This window comes from Aedes albopictus, chromosome 2 (assembly GCF_035046485.1).
Source record: "Aedes albopictus strain Foshan chromosome 2, AalbF5, whole genome shotgun sequence".
In the NCBI taxonomy this organism is placed as follows: domain Eukaryota; kingdom Metazoa; phylum Arthropoda; class Insecta; order Diptera; family Culicidae; genus Aedes; species Aedes albopictus.
The window spans coordinates 224,036,684-224,047,688 of record NC_085137.1 but is presented as its reverse complement, the minus strand read 5'-3'; the positions used below and the strand labels follow the sequence as shown (position 1 = coordinate 224,047,688).

Here is an 11,005-nt window from a genome sequence, read left to right as displayed (position 1 = left end):
TCCTGCATTTTCTTTTCATGGCTTATTTAGTCATTTATTTATTGATTTTTTTTTAATTTTTAATGCTTTTCGGTATTTTTTATGGTGAAATTTCAAATTTATTATGGCAAAATCGGATTTATTTATGGAAAATTTCCATTTTTTTGTAGAAAAATACTTTTTTCTATTCCAATGAATTATCTACATCGGCTGTTTTCCTACTCTCCGCATCGACCAATGTGGCGCTAGCTTCTATGCGCGAAAAATCGCTAAAAGTAAATCGCAAAAATATTGTATGGCGAATACCATCTAAAGGCAAATTCTTCAAAGTGGAACACATTATTCGAAAAAATATTTGGTAGTGGTTGTGCACAATGGTGACCACTATTAAGCCTACCAAATATTTTTTCGGGAAAAGCTTTGTATTTCAAGTAATTCAAGTTTAGATGCATTTCGCCATACAAAATTAAATTGATTTACTCCTGCTGATCAACTGTGGCTGCGCGCAAAGCGGGTAGTCCATTGTTGATTTATTTATTGCATTTTTGACGTTTTCCTAATGCCCAAAAATCAATTATTTATGGAAAATTATGATTATTTATGATTTTTTTTGGTTATAGAACTTTTATTTTGGACAGTTTGGATCTCATGCGTTTGAACCAATAGAATGATCTACCCATACCAAAGAGCACAATGTTGTCATTGCCGGAAACTGGAGTCAGAGCGTATGAATGGATGGGATCCACGCCGTCAACCGATATAAGCAGACATTGTATTTATGCTGCACCGTTTCATTCCTGTCTGCGGAAAGAACACTACCCAACAGATCCGATGCTTTGATCCAAGTTTTGCTAGCTGCAGCAACATTGAAAGAGAGAAGGGGGCATGGGGTTCATTACTCATTTACTCACGTACATAGCAACTCACCCAGTTATAAACTCTGTACATCACTCTCTAACTCACTCATTTTTTTCCACACATTCACCCATTAACCCATTAACCCATTAGTCACTAACTCACATAACTCCTCACTCACTCATTTACTTGTCAGCTCACTACATTACTCACTAACTCATTAGATATCTCACTTACACACAAACTCATTTATTTACTCACTAACACTCATTTACGCAATAACTAATTCATTCATTTACTCACCAACAGACTCACTTATTAACAGACGCTCTCACTTGCTTATGGATTCACTCATTTACTCACACATTTACTCACTAACAAGCTCACTTATTCAATAATTGACTAACTCACTAGCTCACTCAGTCATGTACTTATTAATTCACTACTTCACAGCTAGCTAAATCACTCATTTGTCTTTTAATACAACAACCCACTTATCAGCTTTCCTACTTACTTATTCTCAAACTCACTATCCCACAAAATCACCCATTAACTTACTTACTTATTTACTAGTTCACTCATTTTCTTCCACTCAATCGCTCACTCACCTCCTCACTCAGTCACCAAATCATCAACTCACTCATTTACCAACCTACTCACTCCTGAAGGTATTAACTCATTCTCTTACCAACTTGCTTACTTACTCACTCATTCTATAACTCTTTCATTAATAATTTTACTCATTCATTCACTCGCTCATTCACAAACTCGCTCATTAACTCACTGAATAAATCACTTACTGACTAACTAGGGCTGGATTTTCGGACCGGTGTCGGGATCAACTCAGTTAACACAATATTTCACCTTGGGTGCTCGAACATCTCGAAAACTTGTAGCAATATCGACGGTAGTGCAGCTCGACGACACGCGTTGTAGTTCAGAGATCACGGAAACGTGTCGTATACAATACTTGTCCTGGTCCGCAACCAAGCTGATGTGCTGGAAATAGTCGGGTTGATTGGCGTTGTGCTCGAGGCTCTGCTGCAGAACCAACGGGTATTCATTCAGTACCTCACATTCGCTCAGTTCATAGAAGTCGGAACTCAGACGAAATTTACCGGCCTTCGGCTGTCAACAATGGTACTCACGATCGCAGAGGCGTCGGCAGGGTGTGTCGTATACGGTGCTAGTGTGAGTTACTGGCCAAACGCAACAGCGTGCGTCCAATAAGAAACAGCGGGGTTTTCCAAAACATGGTTCGATGGACCGAATACCGTCCTATATATAGCTGCATCGTGTATGTTATTTGAACTTAAAGGCGTACTTCGTTGCGGTCTGTTCCTTAAAGAACATAATAAACAGGAATTGGGTAAACCTGATGTGAAAACACAGAGTTAATTCTCAGGTAAACACCCTATGCGGATTTTCTTTCATCGAATTAAAAAACTGTAACTTCTACTGGATGTTTTCTTTCGTTTATTTAACTCATCATTTTGGCAATGACATCGAAACTTTTGCCTTTGGTTTCCGGAACCATGAATGCCACAAACAGAACTCCACTCATAGAACACGCAGCAAAGAGCATCATGGTACCATGTATGCCGAGTAAGCCGAATAGTGTTGCAACATACTGAAAATGGTACAGTTTAATCTTGATTGGGGAATCAAAAATTGGTAAGCTACATACCTTAACCGAGATGAACGCAAAAAGCCATGAGATGCTCATGCATGTGCTGAATATTAACTCCTTTGTCTGTAGAATTTAAAGAATTGTAAATACAATTTCTAAACGAAATAAACCCCAACTAAGTTTACCTTCTGTGGTACCAATTCGGCTAGAACCAGGAAAGGCAGTGGCAGCACTCCGATGGAGGCAATGAATATAACGAACGAAAAGCAAACTAATGGTAGCCATCTGAAGGAATCCACATCATAGCCAAGAGCTTTGGCGTACGAATATCCGGAAAAAATCGTAAGGCCTATTGCCATGCCTGTGCCGGATAGTATCAGGAGCGGCTGGAAGTAGGGATGGAGAATATGTGAAATGTGGGGCGGACCTGGTGTGATGGTGAAAGCCCGTGACTATCACGCCGAGGACCTGGGATCGAGTCCCACTCCCGACAAACTCACAAAATGTGAGTTCTACCTTCGGAAGGGAAGTAAAGCGTGGGTCCCGAGATGAACTAGCCTAGGGTTAAAAATCTCGTTAATACAGATAAATAAAAATATGTGAAATTTTGGTATGAGTAGCAGGGCCCTACATTTTCAATTTCAATTGAAATTTTCAGGTGAAGTTTGTAAACAAAGTTTTCAATCGTCAATGGAAGCAAGGCGCCGTCGTTGTCGCCCAGTCCAACTGTCATCGTCATTCGTCACCGATGAACCGACGGTGCTGCGTCGTCTGTAACATTTTTTAATCTCGCCAAAAAAATGTAGTGGATTGGCAAATCGAATAAACTAATGAAATCCCAGTATCCCAGTGATTACGAAAACGGGACATGCGTATAACTTAGGAACCGGAAGTGTGAAGAAGCGGAGACAAAGATTTTCGGATTGTGCGTTCCGAGGATCCTAACCACTAATGGAGCAGGGGAACAAAAGTCAGTGGCTCCCAACTGAATAGCTACGGCCCACGTCTAACAAATCAAAAAGATTCATGTCATACGGATATTTTCGGACTTGGCTTATTTAGTTGACTGATCGAGGTTGATCACCGTGGAATTTTACTAATTTATGTGGGTTGGCTCTTTTCGCGTAACGCGAATTATGCTGCTTTTCTTATGTCACCGAAAAGAGCCAACCCACATAAATTAGTAATTTAGTTGACGTTCAAACCCGATATCCTAGGCCATTTTGGAATTAAATATGGCGCTTTTGGTTTCGGGGACAATATAGGGGCACTACTGGGGGTTTCCGAAATCCTCAAAAACGCCTCTGTAACGACTCTGAAATCAAATCCGCCGAAAATACTCTGAAGCTTCTTGGAATACTTCCAAAATCCCCCTAAATCCCCCAGAAGCCCAACGTAACGCACCTAAGACCCTCCGAAACCCCCGAAAACACTATGTAATGCATCTGAAATCCGCTGAAGCTTCTTGGAATGCCCCTGAAATCCCCCTTAAACCCTTCGATCCCCATGTAACGCACATGCGACTCTCGAAAACGCCATGCAACGCCTTTGTAATGTCTCTTAAATCCGCTGAAAATCCTCTGAAACTTCCTAAAACACCTCCGAAATCTTGCTAAAGAAGAGATTGAGGAGGAGGTAAGCCGGTTGAAAAACAACAAAGCCGCTGGAGCAAATACCAAGGGAGTTACTAAAATACGGCTGAGAAGCACTGGTGAGACCACTACACTGGGTCATTACCAAGATTTGGGAGGAGGAAGTATTACCGGAGGAGTGGATGGAAGGTGTCGTGTGTCCCATCTACAAAAAGGGCGACAAGTTGAATTCCGGGAACTACCGCGCGATCACACTACTGAGCGCTGCCTACAAGATACTCTCTCAAATTTTATGCCGCCGTCTATCACCGATTGCAAGAGAGTTCGTGGGGTAATATCAGGCTGGATTTATGGGTGAACGCGCTACAACGGACCAGATGTTTGCCATCCGCCAGGTGTTACAGAAATGCCGCGAATACAACGTGCCCACATATCACTTGTTCATCGATTTCAAATCGGCGTATGATACAATCGATCGAGAACAGCTATGGCAGATTATGCACGAATACGGATTCCCGGATAAACTGATACGATTGATCAAGGCGACGATGGATCGAGTGATGTTCGTAGTTCGAGAATCAGGGACACTCTCAAGTCCCTTCGAATCTCGCAGAGGGTTACGGCAAGGTCTTTCGTGCCTGCGTTAGAGGGTGTAATAAGGTGAGTGGGAATAAACACGAGTGGAACGATTTTCACGAAGTCCGTTCAGCTGCTTGGTTTCGCCGATGATATTGATATTATTGCTCGTAAATTTGAGACGATGGCGAAAACGTACATCCGACTAAAGAGTGAAGCCAGGCGAATCGGATTAGCCATTAATGTGTCGAAGACAGAGTACATGATATCAAAGGGCTCCAGAGAGGAATCGCCGCGTCCGCCACCCCGAATTTATATCGACGGTGATGAAATCGAGGCGGTTGAAGAATTCGTGTACTTGGGCTCACTGGTGACCGCCGACAACGACACCAGCAGAGAAATTCAGAGGCGCATTGTGGCAGGAAATCGTTCTTACTTTGGACTCCGCAGCACTCTACGATCGAATAAAGTTCGCCGTAACACGAAGTTAATCATCTACAAAACGCCGATTAGACCGGTCGTCCTCTATGGGCACGAAACATGGACCCTACGTGCAGAGGACCAACGCGCCCTTGGAGTTTTCGAACGGAAGGTGTTGCGTACCATCTACGGCGGAGTGCAGATGGAAGACGGGACTTGGAGAAGGCGAATGAACCACGAGCTGCATGCTGAGAAAACCAACCATCGTCCACACCGTGAAAATCAGGAGGCTACGGTGCACAGTGATGCGAGGGCGGAAAAAAGACGAAAAATAAACTTACGTATTTTGATTCAAATGTATTTTTTCATTTTTTCTCGACATTTGAATAGTCTATTTTCAAAATTTGGTGCTGATTGAACGAAAATTGATTTTTTTCCAGAGCTTTAAAGTGGGTGTAAATCATACTTGAAATTTAAGCTCCCATATAAAATGTATGGAAAAACAAAAACAAACTTCCTTCAAGTTTTCAAATATGAGCACACATTTGTACACATTTGACGCTATATTCATTTTGAAGAATTTTTTGTCAGCTTTCAGAAAACCTAGGGGTTATTTTGCGCAAACTTGCGCAACATATGTTTTTCGGCAATGAAACAACTAGAAAGCCCTTATGTTGAATGACATTTGACCTCCTGCTTATAATTAGCGTATTGCTTTACTTATTTTGAGAATAAAAGGAGATACCGTAAACTGGGGTGTAGTTGATCAGTGGGGTGAACCTGATCACTCAAATACCCACGGATATAGACTTTCAAGGAAGCCACAATTACATTTTAGCGATTCGCAATCCAATGACGAAACATTAAAATGAAATGGTAACTTCCTTGAAAGTCGATATACGTGGGTAATTGGGTGATCAGGTTCACCCCACTGATCAACTACACCCCAGTTTACGGTACATGTATATCTTCAAATTGTTACGATTGTATTGCTTTCATTTCTTATCTTTTATCATTCCACTTTTTATTTTCAAGGCTCAGACGTCATGAAGCTTTACGGAGCCATGCAAGCAACTCATACATAGACGAGAGGTCAATGGGAAAACATCTTTATATCTAAATTATTTCCAACATTTTCTCAAATTCTACATTGAATAAGTTCCTATTCATTTGTATCGGCTCAGCTACCATAGCGCATAACAGAGCCGATGTTTTTTGTAGAATGTTAACATTTTTATGTGTGAAAAGTATTTTAGTTATTGTAGTCTGTGTTCGATTTATGACCGTTCCAGAATATTTTTTTTATGTCTTTATTTATGAGATTTTCAGCCCGAGGCTGGTTCATCTCAGTTCCAGAATATTTTCGTATTTAAAATTTCAATTGCGATGGTGTCCCTTTGGGCCCTGTTTCTTGATTTTCTCGAAGTAAAAAGGACCAATTTTAATTCGAAAGCATGAAATGACCCTAATATTCAAATCCGATCTTTTGATAAGTTGGTTGGCATGAATTTATCAACAAGCACAAGTTTGATATTCACGCAAAACGTAACGCGTGGAATGTGTCAAACGCCAAAAAAAGGTTAATTGGCATAGACAATTTTCAGTAAATAATTACGGAAGTCTTTAAAGAACTTTAATTGAAGCTGATGAGCAGATTTTGTTGAAGCTGCGACGTTACGCCAATAAATAGAAGGAAGTTGTTTTATCGAAATAGTAAACCCACGTATCTAAAATGAAATTAAAAAAAAAAACAAAATACTTGAATTCATAAATCCATGTTAAATATGTCAGGTTTTGTAATTGTTTGCATTACACACTTCTGGTAAACTTTTTTGTCCTGTGTGAGTAATTACATGCTTTTGTTTTTCTATCGGATATTTTGCCTAATTCAGATAGATCCAAATTTTCACCACTCCCACAAGCATTAACCAATAACTCTATGCTCTGGCTTATTTTACCGGTAGCTGTTCAAAACATATTTCTTTACAATATTTTTTTAGTATTGATTCAACATTTTTTTGTGTTCATTAATATTAGAAATTTATGGAAAATATAAATAAATACATAACTAAGTACTGGTACGAAATAGTTTTACTTGGTTCAAAAGTGTAACGGTCAAACGAACTGGTTCTTCTGATCATTTAGGAGAACTTCATATAGGAGAACTTCAACGTTTCTCAAACTGAAAAATAATTCATTTTAACCGGTTCATAACTAAGTTGGTTTTAGCCAGTTTGCAAAATTGTTTAGTTTCGTTGATCTGTCATTCTTTAAAAATAATAATGTTTTTTACACTGACACTGCACAGGCGGAATTTTTTTATTCTTTTCAAAAGTTTATCAGATTAGTGAACTGGCTTTCCTTATCACTTATTTTGGTCCTATGTTTAATCGTTCATAAAAATAAATTAACAATTATCAAGCTGGATAGCAAAATTAATTAACCGGTTCATAAATTATTGTTTTTGATTAACCGGGTCTCAAAATTATCTTTTTTTGTCGAATGGGCATCCATTTACTAGTGGGATGAATTTCTTGATTTTACCGGTTCGAAAATGAACCGGTTTTCAATTCACTTATTTTTTGTGGAAAGTTAGCTATAAGAAGTAATTATAAAACAACTATCCTCAAGAGATATACTGTAATTATTTAACCGGTTAAAAATAGATCGGTTAGACAAAACGGTTCAACAAATAATGCATTCTCCACTTGTTTATTATCATAATGTATAGAACATCGGCATAATACCAGTTGAACGGAATCCTTGATTTTACCGGTTCAAAAGTGAACCGGTTGAGCAAACCGGTTCGCAAAATAATACATTTTATTCATGTTTAATTTCCCATGAAAATACATTAACGATTTCTAATCGGAATTATAAAATATTTTTTACCGGTTCAAAAATAAATCGGTAAAATAAACCGGTTCGGCGAAATGAACATTTCTATTGTACTATTCGCTTCTCACTCAAAAAAATCTGTTATCTCCATTGGTTCCCTTTTGGACGTTGGAGGGTAAAAAACATTCCCAAATTGTCCACTTCCCCAGGGGAACCAGGATTCCGGAACGGTCCTGAAAGTGGCCAATGTGGCCCATAGGAAGTCAACATGACTTCTAGTTAACTTATTCTAATAAATAATAAAGTTTTTATAAGCTTTGAACGAATATCATGCATGTTAAGACTTTTTGCCACCTTTTGTATGGAGCCGCATCACTGTGCGGTGGACGGGTCGTCGGATGGCAACCCGACTAAAATGGTTCTCGAGAGTCATCCGACCGGTACAAGAAGACATGGAGCGCAGCGAGCTAGGTGGGTTGACCAAGAGGAGGTTGATCTGCGGACCCTACACGGAAATAGAGACACACAGCCATGGACCGAGTGGAATGGAGACGACTACTATGTACAGCAGAGGCCACCCAGGCCTTAGTCTGATCCGTATGTAAGGTCACAATTGGTTATCCATCGTGGAGCGTCACCGTCCATGTGATCAAAAGCCGAGGGTGAACGAAATCCGGAAGCGAAAGTGGAGGTGAGTCGGCCGCACTCTACGCAGGGGCGGAGCGAAATCTGCAAGCAAGCATTAGAGTGAAACCCAGTAGGACATCGCAGCAGAGGCAGATCCAGTGGCTTATTGAGAGGCAGCCTCAACAAGGAAATAAAGGAAGCCGACAGAAATTAAACCAAGCCACATGTCAAGGCGATGGCGGGCAATCGCCCAGGATGGAGATCTTTCATTTTGGCCTTCTGCACAACTATGGGTGCTCAAGACTGAAAGTGAGCAAGCATAAGTTCAAAGCGATCACCATTTTGAATGCAGCTTACAAAGTGCTATGGCAGATCATCATTCGTTGTCTGTCAGCTAAAACCAATGTATTCGAATCAATTATAGCGATTGATTAATTGTATACTAAAAACATTGGTTTTTGCGAGTTGGTTGCTTCAAGTGAACATAAATTTTAATGATTTTGCTCTGAAGAATGCATAGCTGCTAATGTGAAAGTACCATCATCCAACAGTTTTCAATGATTGTTTTGGCAAGTTAATTTCATGGTTCAAGTAGCTATGCATTCATTCCATTGCACTCAACTCCGTTGCAAGGGAAATCAATTGACCTGAGTAGCTTCACTTTTTGCATAACTAACAGAATAACTTTACCTTTCGTCCAGCGCGTTCGACCAGCAGCGTGGAACAGTACGATCCTACCATCTGCAGTGAACCCGTAACGATGGCCGACATGTTGGCCGACAACGTGGAACCAGAGTCCGCAAAAATAGTTGCCGTATAGTTGAGCATGGCAAAACAGCCACAAAATTGATTGAAAGCCATCAAGCAGATTCCAATCAGGAATGCCTTCCTGGCGTGAGGTGTACCTGAAAAATGCAAACGTTAACAGGAGGAAACTATTTCGGAGAGTGTTTTGCTGCATATACTCACTTAAATCTTTCCATGTGATTTGATTTTTGTGGGCGACTTGTTTCTCGTCTCCGCAATAGTCCTTCAATCGGAGCAGCTCCTGTTGGAATTCCACAGAAACGAGCTCTCTTTCTGATGAATAGCCACGGTAGAACTTAAGTGAACTTTCCGAACTCTGTTGTAGGAGTACATAGTTAGAAATCATTTCAAAAATATTTCTATCGCTTGCAAATACACACCTGATACTTGTTTTGCCTCATATAGTGGAAAGGTGTATCGGGAACGGAGATGAACCCAATCAGAAAAACCACTGGTACGGTAATCAGCACGTATGGCACTATGTGGTATGGTACTGAAGCACCCAAAATGTACATAACCAAGAGCCCTAAATTGCTGGAAAAGACCAAGGTCGAACCGAGAAGTCCTCTTATCCTAAAAACAAATGGCAATACATTATGTTATGTTTTTGAATGTTCATATATTCCTCACACCTATTATTTAAAATACGAATTCTCATCGAAATCATATCCTACCTGTCTTCAGCAATTTCGGCGATAAACATGGGATTTATCATGTAGCAGACTCCTCCTCCAAAACCCGAAAGAAACCGCATTGCGATCAAGTAATATACATTATCTGCAACTATGACCAAAATCCACGAAACCTAGATATTCAAAAACCAAATAAATTTACTAAAACACTTCTGATGCACAGCTTTAGTCTCACAATTTGGGGTATAACTGCAATGTACGCTGTCCACTTTCGTCCATACCGATCGGCCATCCATCCGGACACGATGTTCCCGACCACTCCACCAAGGCAAAGCGTTGCTCCAATCCAGGCACCTTCCTCTGTGGAAATGGGTCCACTGGGCAGTGGTGAGTTTTCCGATTGCAGAATCGGAATCGAGGGTGACATCCACCCCGAACTGGAACCATAGCTAATCGCCAGCAAATTTACTGGCAAAAACGTAACGAATGTTTTACCGGAATCACATGGATAAGGATAAATGTTCTAAACTCACAGAAAAATGTTGCCAGGTATTGATTTTTTGCACTGTTGACTGGTTTCATTATGATAAATCTTGGGACTATCCTGCACACCGGTCCACTTACTAATGGACGTTACTACCAGGGCTTACGAGATAACAAAATGCATAAATAATGCTTTTCGTCTGACGTGCATTGTAAATGCAGACTCTTCAAAATGCAACTGGAGTCGCCATTCATTACTATCCATCCACTGTCCAGCAGGACCAAACATTTCCTTTGTGATAGCTCGTAACGTTTTATCTTTGCTCGGTTCTATCTGCGCCACGAGACTAGAGATAAACTCGAGAGATATTCAATTAGAAGTGAGTTCAGTGAGCTTTAGATTAATCTGTGCTCTCTCCTGCTAGGACCAGGTGAGAAGGTGCCTTTCTTTCTTGAATATAAAGTCTTTCGAGGAGAGTAAATTTGCACAACGACTGTTTGGGCTGTCCATATATTACCATCATAAAACTGATTGCTTAATTGTAGTCAGCAGTATGGCGACAATA

General features: G+C 40.3%; 1 protein-coding gene across 1 annotated transcript; it reads right to left on the bottom strand.

The window, feature by feature from the left end:
- Positions 1-2,287: 2,287 nt before the first annotated feature.
- Positions 2,288-10,800, bottom strand: LOC115259066 (facilitated trehalose transporter Tret1-2 homolog). Its single transcript, XM_062848742.1, has 9 exons — positions 10,490-10,800; positions 10,192-10,424; positions 9,999-10,129; positions 9,705-9,897; positions 9,487-9,640; positions 9,208-9,422; positions 2,650-2,850; positions 2,522-2,587; positions 2,288-2,464 (listed from the first exon to the last, which is right to left on the bottom strand). Exons 1-9 carry the CDS (start codon positions 10,536-10,538, stop codon positions 2,315-2,317), a joined length of 1,392 nt encoding a protein of 463 aa, XP_062704726.1. The 5' UTR covers positions 10,539-10,800; the 3' UTR covers positions 2,288-2,314.
- Positions 10,801-11,005: the final 205 nt, after the last annotated feature.

Excerpts from the sequence above, each read along its gene's own strand:
- LOC115259066 (XM_062848742.1), bottom strand. The coding sequence starts at position 10,538 with ATGAAACCAGTCAACAGTGCAAAAAATCAATACCTGGCAACATTTTTC. Across the intron at positions 9,423-9,486 it reads AATCACATGGAAAGATTTAA|GTACACCTCACGCCAGGAAG; the intron begins GTGAGTATATGC and ends TGCATTTTTCAG. Across the intron at positions 2,465-2,521 it reads TTGCGTTCATCTCGGTTAAG|TATGTTGCAACACTATTCGG; the intron begins GTATGTAGCTTA and ends TACCATTTTCAG.